Here is a 17,599-nt window from a genome sequence, read left to right as displayed (position 1 = left end):
ATAATGTCACCCAGAACCCAACAGCGAAAAATATATCTGCAATTCATTTCTATCCATCTATAATTCTATATATATATGTTATTGTCTTTAATATATCTTGTGTCCATACACAATGAATATTTTGAGTCCATGAATTGAAGTGTGTAGATAAATAAATGCAGAAGTTGGAATGAGAAGGTGAGCCCTGACACAGACGAGTAGGGTCACGACCTTGACAGTCTGCAATTGATGATGCCTGTTTCTGGATCATTGCGTCTATGAGCTCATTCACTAGGATGTCCTGTCTGTTCATGGCTTCGGCCTAGTTTCAGAAAAAAGAACATAATTATTATAATTAAAAATAATCACAAGTATTCTCATTGGACTAATCTAAACATTTATATCTGGCTCCTACTGATGTGTTGTGCCACCGTCTGACTGCATTAAATTACTATGTGATTCAAGCCAGTCGTCGCGTAACACGCCTTTGATAGGGTGGGGTCTTGCCCAGTGGGCGCACAACGCCCTGCCAGCCCTGTATATAAATGCCAGTCTCTCAGTGCTGTTTTAAGATTCTTGGCTACCCATCCATTCTGGTAAGAGGTGAGCTTTGGGGAAAGGAAACACTGCGCTGTATTTGCATGTCTTAAGCAGGATGTAGGTTTCAAATTGGTGATGCCAATGCATGTACTTTGGCACATACATAATCCACCTGTTGATAATACTTGTTAGCATGTTTTGTATATTTTCTATCTGTGCAAACTGATTTTTAAGTTGTTTTTTTAAGCTAGAGCTGCGTGTATAAACTAAAAGAAAGCTGATGTCGTTAGAGTAACTAGTCAGGGCTAGGTGTTTTGTGAAAGGAAATTTCGTAGAGACAGAAGGAAAAAAGAGGAATGTAACTGCTGTGACAACATTCTGCTGTGAGAGTAACCCTCTAACGCCCTCTTTAAGTTTTAATTATTTTACTGTAATTTTTTCATTTATATAGATTTGAAAACAGGTGCAGTCACATTGCTGCCACAGTAGTTTAATATAACAATCTTGCCATTTCTTTAATATTTCATCTCATTAATGGAACCTGGTGTGCTCAGTCGGCACGCCCCCTTACATTCTAGCGGGGTACCCTTTGTTGCATCTTGGCATCTATCAATCTAAGGGCTTGTCATCTCCTCTGACATGTTCCACCACTGCAGCCCTTTGCCAAAAACCCAAGTACCTGTCGCCACAATTTCCCCCAACTATCTGTCCTTGTTTTTCATCTCATTAGCTAACATCTCCATACTTAGGAGAGCTCATATTCCTTGTAGCATGAAGGACACTATCTTCTCACCTTTGGCCCAGTGTAGTAGACAGATGGTTTCAAATGGCTTCCTAGTAACATCATTCCATACATCTGTTGTATGGAGCCTAATTAAAGTAGTTAGGTGCTTGTACCGAGATAATGGATGACAAGGTGTTCGATACAGTGACTACCCACGTTCAAATAACCTGATTAAGATGATTTTCAGGAATATGGATTCAGTTTATCTGATTTTTCATATTATAATTTAGCCACTAAACTGAATTTTATCTACACATCTATACAAATGTCAGAAGGTACACTCAGGTAATGCACATTACTTGAAATAGATCGCCACAGTACAAAGATCAACTTTCCTGCTCCTTATTTTAGTTTCTCTGATGACCTTTCTTTCCTTTACAGACCTTTGTTTCTCCTTTGGGGACCCCAGACCACCCACACCCAAGCCATGGACCAATGTAAGTGATTTCAGCTCTTAATTTCACCTTGTCGTCACAATCTCAACCTCTAAGTTCTTTGAGGTCATTAATAGTTAATTTAAAAAACCACATTACCACTAATCAATTACACACCATACATAGTAAAACAAAGCAAAACAGATACATTAAAAAATATAACAAAGTGCTACAAATTATTAACAAGCTAATTTATTAAGGATTACATTATCCGAACCCAGCAATATTTTAGGTATGTTTTATTCTCAAAGAAACAGCATAGTAATGCTTGGTTAGGTGGAAGTGTGTTCTTACCCAGTATCAACATGAACGTTGATTTATGCTGGTGAGCCTTTGGTATATGTGCACTTCAGTGCAGTAGTCCAGTTCTTGCTAATTAACTGGATTTTAATCTTACACATTTACAATTTTACAGTCAGATCATCAAAAGTGGTAGAACACTCAAGAACTTTAACATGGGCCATGCAGATAGAAGTATATGCGATCATTGATCTTCGAGCAACACTCTGCAAAAGACCAATGCGTGCTCAATCCAACTGCACAGTATGTCACCTGCATAAGCAATATGGCTCAAACATGAAAGGATCAACATTTTGTTGGAAAACTTTCCCTTAGACAATTAAAAAATCAAGTTGCAAATGTGTAAACAGAATAATCAGGGTGCAAAAGTATAGTCTTGCCCAATGCCCCATCACATTGCCTCTGTGAACTCAGGGCATTATATATTATTTGATTACTGACTCATATTCTCTGATATATTTCATTGGGTGCTCCAATCCAATCAATTTCCCCCAATTTACTACCACAAATGTTTTTGTCAAAGATGGTGGAATTGTCCACATATTGATAGGAAAGTCAGATGGCCCACTGGTGAGACTCTTTCGAGCTAGTAGGGTTAGTGTTGGTGCACAGAGAATTATGAATTATGAAAATATCTCTCCCCCTGAAAACGTGTCTGATTCAAAGACAAAGCATGAGCCTCTGAGGTCCATCCCTCTAAAAGCCTATGAATTATCTCCTCTGAGGACGCATTAGGGGTAAGATGCAGTAACTGCCGCTCTAATAAATTACTCATGACTGTATGATGTCTGATTGTAGCATACTGCGGGAAGAGCCCAGTGACAGCACACAGAGGCCCGCTCCTTTGTGATGTCCCAACATTCTCAGCTAACGTATACAAGTAGAAGGGCGAATATTGCCCCGATCCAGTGCCATCTTCATTAGTTTCATATACACAAAGGCAATCTGCCACATGAAGCATATATATCTATATATATACCACAAGTCACAATATATCATAGGAGGAAATATATGTTAATAAGACACACCTGTTCACCTAGTTTGCACTTTCATTAAACCATCTATTAGCATTTTACTTTTTTTTTAAGTGCCAAAACTAGCAATTCATTTGAAACATATATTTGCATTTACCAATCTCTTGTTGATGAGTTTGATAGAATAAAGTTTGTTTTACTCTATACGTGACAGTGGACAGTTAATATATTGTCACGAACTGAGCGCCTAGAAACATCTTTATTTAGAAAAAGCTTCACAAGGTGTTTAAAATCCATAGTGAAGGTGGAAGGAGATGTTTGTTCTTGTTGCTCAAAACATAAGCTCAAATGTTATAAAACAGACAGTAGCAAGTCAGTACCTCAACAATTGTGTAATTGGCTATAAATGTCATATGTTTCTGGCACATACAGTCAATTAAAATATTTTAAAATTCCCATTGTACATCAGTGGTTAATGTAGCTCTGGCTCCCAGATTTATTTATTTATTCATGTAAGGGGGTTTAGAACAACCATCACTCTGCTAGAGTTTCCTGTGATGATCTTTTTGAATGTCCAAAAGCTGCCCCATTATGAAATGTGTAGACCAGCAGTGCTTAGCATCCGTGTCAGAGTTACAGGATAAACAAGTACGATGCAATACATAAAATAAAATGAGCGTTAATAGGCATGCTGGCATAGCCGGTGGTTAGCCCACAAACCTGGCATGAGTCAAGCCTTTTGTTGGCAGTCCTTGGTCTAAACAAATGTCTCTCCCTGACTCACTCCACCCATTAGCAACTGTGTACAATTACATATGTGCTACGATTTGATGCACATTGGTTACAGCGTCGGTTTATTTATGGAAACACTTCAGTCCATGACCCCAGCTGCGCATGTCTTGTTGTCGAACGTTAAAGAAAAGAGTTGAAATCTAAATTCTGAGATAAACTCTAAGGTTTCATTATGTGGTGGGTTGTGTTCCATATTAATTTCCTCTTTTTTGTGCTACTTCTTGCCGTCCTTTCCCCACCTACCCTCCCTCCCCCCCCAGCCTTCCAATTGTCTAATATTTATTTCTAAATATTCCAGATAGAAACAAAAAATAGCAAAAACGTTCTAACGAGAAAAGAGAAGTGTATAAGACCCGATTATAAAATCTATTTCACTAGAAAGTCACATTTATCTATGGAATCCTGATTCACAAAGGCCGGGTTGCTGCAGTATTAGGTATGGAGATGTCACTAACAAGGGAGGATGTTCTGCTGCTTCTGTCGGTCGTTGATAACCAGGGGAGGAGGCGTGTGTGTCCCTTGGGGAATGTCAGGCGAGATGGCCACAACATGAGGCCAACATTCACAGTCATAGCCTTGCGGGTATTCACGGGCACTTGCAGTAACTATACCCAAGTATCCATATGTCCATTTACATGGACCAGTAGCTTCACGGAGTTTGTAAACGTAGAGAGAATCCACATCCCCCATGTTTCAAGGGGTGTGAATCAAAGGTTGTATTCATATGAAAATATTTTAAAGGTGTAAAACATGTATTTTGTAAACTTTATGTATATTCCTTTTCCACGTGTTAATTAATCCTTACTCCCAAAGTATATTTCCTCTCTTCGATAAAAAAATAAATAGATCAATAGAATCACTTTAGTATCATCACCCTGCAGTGGTCACACTGCCCAGTAGCAGATGTAAACTTGCATTGTATAGATATGTTGCAAAAATGTGATTTTTATTAAAAACCAACATTAATTCAAATATTAATTTCAACCAACATTGTCTTTTTTTAACTTACAGCACAAAAGCAGAAGCAGGTAAGACACTGTACCGTATACTTTCTAAGAAGGTGCGAATGTGGTGGCAGAAGTTATTGATCTAATCTGAAAGTTTCAATAGACTCAAAGGATGGCATTTCCCTTCCTCATACAGTGTGGAAAGAAATCCAAAAGGAGAGTTGATTTTGACAACACTTTTGACTGTAGACTTACACACAGGTGTAGGCTTGAAAGTTTCCACCACCTGAAATCAGGGAGTGGAGACATCTAACACTGAATTTACAAGTGTACAGTTCCTCCTAGTAACTTTCCATGCACGGATGGAGCTCTCTGTCCGAGATCTGCCTATTGAAAAGATAGAGAAAATTATTAAAGTATATCAATTACAAAAATAGTAAAAATATTTTAGTGCCGACTACAAACGCAAATAATTTAAAACAAATATTTAGAACTAAATAAAATAAAAATGACAGTACATTAATTCATCAAAATAAATGTTTATTGAATCATTCAAATCCACAAGTCCAGGAACGCTTCAAAGGAACCACGCACATACTGGGCCAAAGGTGTAAACAGTGGAAGTTTATTTTACCATGATGCGTTCCAGCTTAAAGAAACCTGTGATCAAGGCTTTGTGTAAACCAAAACGTGTCATAGGGAAATAAAACACCCTTTGCACTGTTGGTCCTGAATGTACGCAGTTCCTTTGAACAAACTGTTCGTGGATTTTGTTTACACTGGGCACTGCTCCTAGTTTTACATGTCACACTGTCTTGGGGTCAAGCAACCGCAGTAGTGGTTGCTGGATTGGTCTTAAATAATTTAAATATATCAATTTATTATCATACATTATTTATTTTTACCAAAATAAAAAATCCAACCATAATCAGCATTTTTATTTTCAAATAATATTTAAGAAATTGATTTAAAATTATGTTTAATTAATGTAACTTATTTCTTTCTAGTTTTTATACATATATGAAATAATTTAATTATTTTAACATTATCAGCTATGGGTTTTATTTTAAGTCACTGCCTCCATTAGGGTCTAAGGTGTGGGTTGCAGTACCAGTGATTGGTCATTTGTGGAACTAGATTCTCTCCAAAGCTGGGCTGGGATATATTTAAACCAACCTGCTTTTTTGCTTTTTGTGGTTTAGTAAATTTAGAAGTGAGTTTTGTGAATGGAAATGGTCTTACTATTTGTGGGTGTGTTTGTACTAGCAGGTATCTGCCTAAAATCCTTTTTACATTTCCCTAAATCTCTCCCATGGAGGAGCAGATATTCCCAATTTCCTAACCACGTCCCTTTGTCCCACCTGTATTTACCTCTCAAATATACACTAATATGTTCAGAGATCTCCACATATACAAGATCAGAGAGGCAGAGGAACAGATCCTCACCTCTAGATAGTTTAATGGCATTTTGTAGGACATGAGCTGTATCACTGTGGTACTACCAAACATACTACAAAATGAATTTTGTGAACAGACCTAAGTGTCTGTAATGATCTCTAAGGGGGATGGTCACCATATATGAGTCTCTAGAAGTTCACCGCACCCAGAAGAAAGACACATTTTTTTCTCCAGTGATCATAACAGATTTTACACCCCCCACCTCAAATCTCATTCATTTCGTTTTGAGGATATTAATACCGATTTGGGAGGGATTTCTGAGAATCTTTCATGTACTAGGTTTTTCTTTTTTTATTTGCTTAGAAGCACAGACACGTCCATTTGGGTCACACAATTCATACAGGTTTAAACCTTGTATATCTGTAGTGATGATAATTTCAGATTGTACTCTATTCACTGTTAAATAGTTAATTAAGTGCATAATATGCCACCCATTAAGAATTTGCTTGTGGACCAGTCTTGGCAGAATTATCAAATCATCCATTACTCTTGTATCAGTGAAATCCATTAATCTCTTAGCATCTGTTAGTAATGGAGTTTCAGAAACAAATGTCTGTAAAATGTTTGCCAAAGTATTTGCCACAATGCTAGTAAATATAATTAAGCAGAATGCATAAATGTTCGATATTGCCAAGGGCATTAGAACCAAATCCTTCAAATCCTTCTACATAATTTGTGTGCTATGTGCTATGTGTTGAAATGCAAATGTTATCTCATTTTTATTTAATTTGCCTATTACCGGTTTTATTGTTAAGATTGAGAAAAGGTTCATAAAAAATGTAAAAAACCATATATTCCATTTAGCACGGCTGTAAACTAATGCAAATAGCAGTGGATCTTACCATATTTTACAATTGGGAATTTGTTAATTCTGTTGACTCTCTGTAGCCCTGACACAAAATATCTACTTTACGTATCCATTACAGATTGGTAAAATTTGGCTTAGGATTGCTGGCGTGTAAAGCAGTTAGCTTCAATCTGTCCAGTGCTCTTGATAACGCCCACAGAGCTATTCACAATGTCATGGAAAGTGAAATTAAGTTAGGTCGCTGAGCTTGTCAACAAATTAATCCAAATGTATTGTGTAGAAAAAAATATTTCATCAATTATAAAAACAAAACCACAGAGCTTATATTCAAGACGACCTTACCAACAATAAAATATATAAATAAATAAATACATAATGACCAGTAATCCAGCCAATTAACCACAGTGATTTTAAAAGATACAAATAAGTATTTAGCACACAATTCTATCTATAGCTCTTTCTAAAATATCATGCCTTTAATTGTAGATGAAGTAGGGAAAGTCCAAAGACATGATTAATTTCAGAATAAATTAGTAAAAAGCAGTATTTGGTGGCTGATATATAATTCTGGTATTAGCTGTGACGACTGCTGACTTTAGATATTTTTTGCTCAAATCCAGAAGTGCTGGACACAAGCAGAATATGTGCTCAATTGACTCATTCTTATATCCTCAGAGTCTTATGATTTCGAAATTTGAGCACTGCCAGTTCCATGCTCCCTCAAACTACCATATCAGTATATTTAATAAAGAAAATCTTAGGTATATTATTTTGCAGACTGGATCCAATGATAACAACATATGGGGGCTCATTATGAGTTTGGCAGACAGTTCAGATAGGGAGGTTGCCACCACACAGGCTACCTCCACACAGGCCCCATTAAGAGTTTCCCGCTAGGTCAGTGGGTATAAACCTGAGTTTTCACTGGCTGGCCTAGCAGGAAACAGCCTACAGCTTTGTCTCGGCTCATAATCAAGCTGGCACCAATGTTGTAGCGGGGAGGGTATGGTAGCACCCTCGCAATATTCACTATCTGCAAAGCAAAGCAGACAGTGAACATTGCGAGGGTGCTGGACAGGGGGGCACTTGCACTGCGCATGTCAAGTGAATGGGCAGTGCAGGGCTCCCAGGGGCCTCTGCACCCGTTCTCCACCAGCCTTTTCATGGTGGTGGTAACTCCATGAAACCGCTGGCAGAGAAAGGGGTCGTAATCCCTGGTGAATTAGGACCACCACCACCTCCAGACTGATCATGGTAGAGCTAGCCGTTCTCTGGTGGCCCGGCACCCAGGGTTGTGATGAGGCGCTTGGACCACCGCATTGGCGGCAGTCCAACTACCATCTGCAAGTCTGGTGGTCTAGTGATCACCCATAGTCCTGTTTAAAATCCAAATAGGTATTGATATAATAATCTTCATATTTGTGTGATTGTAAAATGTAGAGGTCCTCCTGTCTGCTATTACTCTTGAGGATCTTCTGTATTAAGGCCTTGCACTCTGGCCAAGGAATCTTTCCGTTAGTGGAGGAAGGTTATTTTCTTCAGTGATCTTGTTCATAGCCCCAATGCATAATCTGGTTTTAGTACTGATGGGTCATTTGAGTTCCAATAATATCAGATGTTTTAAATAGTCCTTTTCAGTTGTAAAACATTCACAGACACATTTTGGAATGGCTCCTTCATGATTTTGGTTTTCCCTAAATTCACTTTTAGATCTTTATCTAGGTTGTAATCTTGTAGATGAAATAGCTGAGATTGGAGCCCTGCAGGAGTTAAACAAAATATGACAATATCCTCTGTATACTCCAGATAGATGATAGGCACATGTCCAGGGTTTGGAGGAAGATCATCTGCATTCTCAAGATCTTGATTTAAATCTGAAATGTATAAAGTGAGGGAGCTAAACTGCATTCTCTTTTAAACCTTTGGAGTTTATCATTTTTGGAGAGAGTGACCTCCAAGTGAACTTCACTTCAAGTCAGGTTCCCTTGTAATTAGTTATTAATTCCCCTTTATACTAATTTAGCCCATAAATTCCTATGGTTAACCTTCAAATGTTGATGTTTAATCTAATCTGTGTAGCATGTGTACAAAATTAGAATTTTCTTTAATGGCCTATTCACGTATTGGGTAAGTGCAACATTATTGTCTTCTGTAGAGCAGCTAAGCCTTTTGATTGATAGGAAGAGAGAGTAAGTTCTGATTTTCAGCCCAGACATGCAGATTGTTAATGAGAAATTTACCTAATAGCTTCCTCTCTGCATTGAGGAGGGGAATGCAATGATTTTTGGGGATGATTTTTGGGCATAGTGCATGTATTAACACCCTTTTCCAGGAGTGAGGAATTTGACTAGTTTCTAGTATTTTTTAAGAATAACCTTTTTAATCGATACAATTATTTCCTTTTTTTAAGTTTATAGTGCAGTGTTTGTATATTTAGGGAAAACAATAAAGTCAGATGGATTACTGGCATAAAAACAGTAAACATATACTTTTCACTTCTCATATTATACATAATAATCAATTGTATTCTTGTACCTTCCCTTGCCATGCCCCACTATTAACCATAATAGCTTTCCATTGTGTAACTTTGAAGTGCAATAATGAAGTCCGGTGTCTCCTTGAGCGTTTATTTCTATTTCTCTTATTTGCTTTTATAGCGTTTATTTGCCTCAATCTCTTATGCTCCAACAGGACCTTGCAGGATTTTTACTTGTTTACAGTGTTCCTTTTTCTCCGAATTTTAACACTCAAGCTTTAGAGTTAGAATGTTTAGTGAACTTATTTATGGCTGTTGTTGAGATGAAATTCGAAATTAAATGTAATAGATCCTCCAAGTCGTTGCCCCAATTAATTGGAGGTTGTACCTGATTTTGAGTATTCAGCCATGTGCCTTGTTTAATTCCCATTCAAATTTTAAAAAGGAATACTCTGTTCCATCGAATTATTATTTAATTAAACTGTAACACAGATTCCTTAACTTGATAGTTACATTTTGGACAGAGTTCATAGCTCCACTGTAACATAATGTTGAGGATTATGGCCACTCTCTTTCTACGAAATGGGTTTATAATCCTTGCATATCGAAAAATGTGTGTAATAAAGTACAGTGTGATCTATAATTCGCTTGTTGTTGTTAGTGATAAAGGTAAGGTTTGACGGTTAGTCAGCTGAATATCTTGTGTCCCTGACTCAGCATGAATAATCTCTTTTGTCAGGTTTTTGAAATAGATTACTTTTTGCTTTCAAATATCAGCTGTTCTGTGTTTGGTAAATTACCCATTTTTCCTCAAACACTAGCATGTCATTTTCTTACAATATAGTTATTTTGCTCTCAAATACCAGGTTTTTATGTGTTCAGTAAATAAATACAATCTCATTCATCAGTTTACAATCTTCTGAAAGTAACACATTCCATAAACTGATAAAAATTAGCTGATTTTGTAGAGAACATGACTACTTCTCTTAAAGTGTCCAAGAACGAGACTTCTGCAAGGATGTATATAAAAGCTACTTTGATAGAAAGACCAGCAGTTTGAAATAAAAAAGGTCAGGTTTTAAACTGTTTTTTGAAGGAGGCTTCAGATTATTCCAAATCACAGGAGCCATAAATCTGAAGGAGCTGCCCCCAGCTCTGGAACTGTAAGATTTAGGAACCTGTGCTAACCAAGCATCTGATGATATTAGGTTTCTCTCTGTGATTAAGATTGAAGATATTGTGTGCTCAAATTTGACAGAGCCTTATAGCAATAGCAGTGGGCTTTAAAGTGCATCCATTTCTCAGTAGATAGCCAGTGCAGGTCTCTCAGGCCAGCGCTCACGGAAGCACGTCTGGGAAGATTGAACAGCATAAGGGCAGCTGAGTTTGGATTCTCTGTAGTCTACTTAGTCTTGGTTGTGTTAGTCCTAGCTATAGAACATTGCAGTAGCCTAGGTGGGAGATGACCAAGACCCGAATGACACTTTTGTGGGCCAAATAAGGTTAGTGTCCCAGGTTTTTCTTAAGGATTCTTCAGATCCTGAGGCATTTTCCCACTAGAGAGGTCACTTGGTCATCGAGTGAGAGCTTGTGTTCTAGTTAGATGCCTAGATTTTTTTTACTTTTTGTTTCGTTGACGGAGAAGAGGCCAGATAGGTTGACCACTATGCCGGGGACCTGATGTTGGGGTGATTGCCTAAAATCAACACCTTTCTATTATCTCCATTAGGTTTTAAGCCGTTATGATCCATCCACTAGGCCACTTCCAGGAGACAAAGATTCAACTGGGTAGTTGTGGCACTGACATTTTGAGAAAGGGTGATGATCAACTGTGTAACAGCTGAAGGTTTCTATAACATCAGCCAATGAGCGAACATAAATCAATTCATAATCAATATGTATTTATAAATCAATTTGTCATTTTTAGAAATTAAACAAATTGTTCATCACAATTTTCTGGACATACACTAGCCTTAACCCTAATTACACCTTCTCATACATATCACTCCATCCATCACTCTCTAACTTAAACAAAAGATTGATATTACCTTATAATACCCCAATTGTCATTAAATACCTGATTTTCAGTGAGTGTACATCCACTAATTTGGTCTGAAATATAAAAAAAAAAGGCTTAATTTTCTCCTCAAATACTCACATTCAATACTGCTTCCAAAAGGCAGACCCTGCTTTTCCTGCCCATGGGTTACCATCTGATACCAGGGAGGCTCATGAAATGGCAGAGATGCCCAATCAGTAAGCAAAGAAGGACCACCATATGCCCATTTGATGTCAGGGGTTGCCACAAGATGCTATGGTTGCCCACCTTGTGGCACAGAGACAAGGATGGCCACCAGGTTTGGCTACCAGATAGCAGGAATGTCTACCATATATATTAGGGATATCCACGCTAAGCCTGGGATGCCCACCACAATGCAAGTGTGACCACCTCTTATGGATGTCTACCAGATACCATGCATGGCTCCCTCAAGCTAGTGATAACCATCAGATGTAAAAAAAACTCATCAGAGGCAAGTAATGGCCACCATGTATCTGGGATGTCCATGAAATGTCATTGAGCCCCAGAGTATTCCGGCTATCACTGCCACATATCAGGGGTCATCACTAGATATTAGGAATGCCCACCATATGCAAGTGATACCCACCAGTTGCCATGGGTTACAATGCAAAACATTTGGATGCCAAAAGTGTCCATTAAATGCAATGTATAATTGAAGGACATAAGGGATGATCAATTTAGGCCAGGAATCGTATCAGAAGATAGGTGTACTCATCAGATATCATACATGTCAGCCAGAACCAGTAATACTCAATATACACCATCCATGGGCATCTGATTTCAGGGATGTCCACATTAGACCAAAATAATCAGATGCCAATTGGGACCACCAGATGGTATGGTGGCCACCCAATGTCAGAGAGTATTATCCAATGCCATGAATAGACAACCTATGCCTGGGATTGCAACTGAAAATGAGAGATGTAGAGTAGATATCAGAGATGCCTACCAAAAATGGGGAAAAAGCCCACCTTACAACCATGCACAAACAGATCAATATAAACGCACAGAAGCATACATCTACACAATATTGCATATCCCTAATTGCCAGACACTTTTCGCTTTACTGGTTGTTTGCATCTTTGTGATGCTCACACTGATGCATAGAAGCACCATACAGATTGGTCCTGTTAGTGAGGGATTAAGGGGAAGGTTTTCCGAGAATAACAAGCACTCCTAACCAAATGCCAAAGTGCTACACAGCCTGCTTGGGGCTAGAAAGTAGGAGGGGGGAAAGCTGCTTTTCAGCCTTCTCAGCTGGATGTTGGTAAGGTATCTGTACCCTGTTCCAGGATAATTAAACAGGTACATGTGGGCTCTGCTGGCAGTGTTTGTGAATGGGAAGGATGGAAAGGAGCAATGTCTTCTATTTATGAAACTCAGCAGTGGGAAAGCAATCCAGCAACAGTCTCTTTTTTTATTTTCTGGTGAGATTTACCCTAAGTTTCTCAACTGAGGAGATGCCATTGCTTACAGTTCACATTTCAGACACTACAACAGAGATAAAAACAACCTTCTTACACTTTAGGTAAAGCTTTACCATCATGGATCGAAAAATATGCCAACAAGTATAAAGCCTTGTACCCCTTAGACTGAGACCTAATACTACTACTAGTAGTATTGTTAACATATTTCCCTACTTCAGAGCAACACAGTCTTCCTGACTAAATCCTCAATGTACCTGGCAGTGAAAAATAAGGTCATCACCCTTTGCTAATTTTGAGAGGGATTTCCTGTCAGCATTATGTAGTTGATTCGCCAATAAACATATTTCTAACAACACCCTACATGAGCCTATACGGTTCAGCCCAAACTATGCAGCATCTAGTGCAATCCCCCATTCCCATCAGCCTTTATCACTCATCCCTGATCAACCAGTATTTGCATTACTCCACCAGCCACTGGTGCTGCTACTCCAACAGCCTAAATTAATCATCCCTCATTAGCCGGTTTTGCTCAGCCAAAATCAATCAGTATTGCTGATTCGCCAAAGCCAATAAATCTCGTCCCTCAATCACCAGTGCTGTGCAGCCATCACCAGATAACATTGGTCATCAGTCAGTGGTATCAACACATCTAGTAATGGTAATCCTCATTAGCTGCCATTCCTCATCCACTAGCCAGTGCTAGTCTTGCTCATCCACCATCAGGCACTGCTGGCAACACTACTTCTGCCAGTATTGCAATATTTCATCTAGTACTGCCTATCCCTCCATCAGCCAGTATTGCTCATCTACCATCCAGCAGCATTCCAAATACTCCTGGAAGCATTGTTCATTCATATCAGACAGTATTGCTTATTATCCATCTGCAAGTATTGCTTATGCTTAAGCCAGTATTGCTTATCCATCATTAGCCATTATAACGTATCCACCATCCACCATTATTGCCTATACTTCACCCATTATTGTTCATCCCCCATCAGCCAGTATTACTCACCTCCATCTGTGTGTAGTACCAATTATTCAGCCAGTATTGCTGATTTCCCATTATCCTGTAATGATTATGCCTCAATCGCCAGTAGAATTCTTCCCAAATCAGCTAGTATTGCCCATCTCCACATCAATGATGTCTATGAAGCTGAAATCACCTAACAAAACAATAGTGCTAAGCCCACAGAAGCCATCGCATGTGAAACTAGCAATTTAGAACACTACAAATTCCCCAAAAGGCAACACCATATGACACAATTTAACACTGTATTGGAATTCCTGAGGCCTGATTCAGAAAAGCTATTTCCATATGTAAGTGCATCTTAAACATGCAAGCAGCAATTTTACATGTAAAGTGATTCATACACTGTGGTTTTACAGGCATAAACAAGTGTAGGCAGACAGTTTTCCATGCGAGTAAATCTTCTACCAAGAAGAGGTGGTGGAGTTACAGAATGGCAAGCCCTCAAAGATTGGGAGCATTCATAAATGTACTTCATTGTGAATATTCACAAAAAGTTCCTCAGCCTGCTCACAGCTTCGAAAAAGGTCAGAGATGTATACGATCAGTCGTAAATCCATAGGATAGGACTTGAAAGGGGAATACTTCTGAAAATGGAAGGTTGTAGGCGAATGGGCTTCTCACAAGTGGGAAATATTGTTCCAATCACACAAAAGATTTCAAAGTGCCCATGCTCTCATGGAAGACATTTCCCTGTGTGCACCTATATGCCATGTATATGTATGGATGCAAAACTACTTTCTCATGTTCGTAAATGAGAAATCACAAGTATTTTCTACCAGTACTTCTGTGGACCTCTGCGTGTCAAAGGCCTGCATATGTAGAAGATCCCCAACACAGTATTTTCCAATTTTGGTTTATTTTTAATATCTGTCCCACTTTGCAGCTTTAGTACTTTTCGGTAACATTCATAATATTCTTCCAATGGAGGGTCATTGTGAACAGAAAACTCTATTATATTTAGTTTCTGGATACATTAAAGTTAAAAAATAGAGAGAAAGGCAACCAGCAACAGCTCCCCTCTATTATTTAATAAGTGTTATTAGATATTGTTAAAGCAAATGGCAGTCTATGACTTGTCCCTTCTGCACCCTTGTGAACAAAACAGGAGCAGATTTGAGGTCACAACATTCAAAGTAGATCTGCGGAGGTCTATGTTGTCGCACTTGATTTTTGATGTCATTGACAATGTCATCAATGGCAACATTTTTGGTGTTACAAAACTGGGAAAGTAGTTGCTCTATTAAAAACGAAAACGGTATAACCTGTTTATGGGAATATGAGTAAAAAACATGAAAATAACAAAGCAAAACATTTTCATGTCAATTAAGTGTTCATATGCTGCATGTAGATGTGTGAAAATTTTATTTTCTTACATGTTGTTACCCTTGTCAAATCTAGGACTGCTGCTATTAAGACAAATGGAGGAAGCTGGGTTACTGTGCCACCAAAGATGCCACATGATGGTACCACAGTACACGAAGATGCCTCGAAAATTGTCTTTTGCTACAGGAAAGGGAGCCCCAAAGTGGGAAAATATAATTTTGACTGTAACTCTGAGATTCCTTGCACTGGAACTGCCTAAATATGTACAGAAATTGGGTGGTTCAAATTAGAAACATATCCTTTTTTTGCAGATTTTGTATTTTGCATGCCACTGCGTCACTAATCAGCTGATGTGTGTTGATAGTGTGAACTGAGCCTGCGCTTTCTGTATCCTTATGGATGCTTCTGTTTGTTAAATAATTGTTAATTACACTAAATAGATTAAGTTTCATTTTAGTGAACTATAAACTTACCATCTCTCCATCATGTGTTCTTTCTTTTCTCTCCAGGGAAAAGAAAGTGAAGGAACGTGCGGAGTTCAAAAAGACCTCTCCGGACAAAGGCAAGACCAAGGACAGGACAAAGGACTCGACAAGGGCCATGGCCAGCTGCAAGGGCAAGGAATCAGTCCTGGCAAGGGAAAAGACTATGGAGCAAGCCAAAGTTATGGACAGGAACCTGGGAAACAAGGAGTTCAAGGGACATGCTATGGAGTAGCACAGGGAAAAGTTGAAGCACAGGACCAGGGAAAAGGTCAGGTATATGGGCAGGGAAAAGACCAGGGATATGATCAAGGAAAAGATTTTGGGAAAGACCAGGGATATGATCAAGGAAAAGATTATGGAAAAGACCAGTGGAAAGACCAAGCAAAAGACCAGGGGAAAGGTCAGGGAAAAGACCAGGGACATGGCCAGGTATATGGTCATGGAAAAGCTGAAGAAACACAACTTGGAGGTGGCAAGGGACAAGACCAGTGGCAAGGCTATGGAGAAAAACCAGGAAAGGGCCAAGCCGACGACAAGGGAAAGGTTCAAGAATATGGAAAAGTAGAAAAGGGTCTTGAAGGGAGCCAAGGAAAGGGACTTGAAGGAACGAGCCAGGGTAAAGACAAGGGACAAAAGCAGGGAAAGTAACTCGGGCAGCTTCTAGAACAGAAACATGACAAGGAATCAATCAAACAAAAACCTTAATCTATTAATGCATGTTGTACCACATCTGCATTCAACCAATCTCTTCAGTCAAACTGTCTTATACTGCACAATCAGCTACTATCTATGTATCACCATCTGACATTGTTAAAATGTATATAATTGGAGTCTATACTTTAAAATAAATGCATGAATCAATTATCATTTGTTCAATGCGTTCCGTTCAAAAAATTTATTTTCATTTACTTGTAAAACCACTCTTTCTACAATTATTTAGAACACTAGGGAATAATATTGCATTGTCAGCTTCTGGAACATATTGCACACTCTTCAAGATGGACTTAATTCCCTTTCAATACCCCTGAGAACTATGAGTTATCAAAATCACATCCACACTGATAATTTTTGTCCACACTGTGACTGCGTTTGAGCTGTTGGGAAGGCAATGCTTTGAATTTGAGAGAAATATAGTTATACGGCTTCCTCTCTCCCCTCACAGTATTTAGGTCTATGCTTAAATAGGTCATGGACGGCTTCTTTTTGCGTTCTTATGTTACTGGCTCTCATTATCCTAATGAGACTACTGGATTTTGAGTGGCAAGACCGTTCACAGTGTGGGGGACTAAGTCTGACCCACGGTGGAGGACCCTTGTCACTCTAAATCTGGGTTTTGCTCCGGCTAACTAGCAGTGCCTCATCTCTCCCAAATGGAAGAGACAATTGGGAGGACAAGCTCATGACATCTTAGCACTTCCCAGGGAAGTCGTGGTCACTCATGTCACAACCGGTTCTCTCATACACAGTACGGTCTCATATATAAATGACAAAGGGAGTTTAAGTTTTAAAGATTGGTTTAATAAAACAACTGTATTTTAGATAGCAAAGCGTGAGCTGCAATAACGAGAACTACACAACACAGTGAGACTAAAATAGTAACGATGAGAGTGAAGCACAAGAATAAGGCTATCATAGTGCCGCTAGATTATTTTCTCCCTAAGTTATATTTTGAGCACAGCATGTGAAGCTCTAAGCCTGCCTTTTAGGTTCCCCCGGGAGGACATCAATCCTCATACCTGAGCAAAGGCCTGTAATCTTCATC

General features: G+C 38.8%; 1 protein-coding gene across 1 annotated transcript; it reads left to right on the top strand.

The window, feature by feature from the left end:
- The first annotated feature begins 571 nt into the window (after positions 1–571).
- On the top strand, positions 572–16,699 carry LOC138260264 (uncharacterized). The gene is made up of 4 exons (XM_069208589.1): positions 572–582; positions 1,685–1,740; positions 4,815–4,831; positions 15,862–16,699. Exons 2-4 carry the CDS (start codon positions 1,731–1,733, stop codon positions 16,483–16,485), a joined length of 651 nt encoding a protein of 216 aa, XP_069064690.1. The 5' UTR covers positions 572–582; positions 1,685–1,730; the 3' UTR covers positions 16,486–16,699.
- Positions 16,700–17,599: the final 900 nt, after the last annotated feature.

The sequence above is a fragment of the Pleurodeles waltl genome, chromosome 9, assembly GCF_031143425.1.
Source record: "Pleurodeles waltl isolate 20211129_DDA chromosome 9, aPleWal1.hap1.20221129, whole genome shotgun sequence".
Lineage (NCBI taxonomy): Eukaryota > Metazoa > Chordata > Amphibia > Caudata > Salamandridae > Pleurodeles > Pleurodeles waltl.
Note: the sequence above shows the minus strand (reverse complement) of the source record. Positions and strands in the feature narration are given on the sequence as shown.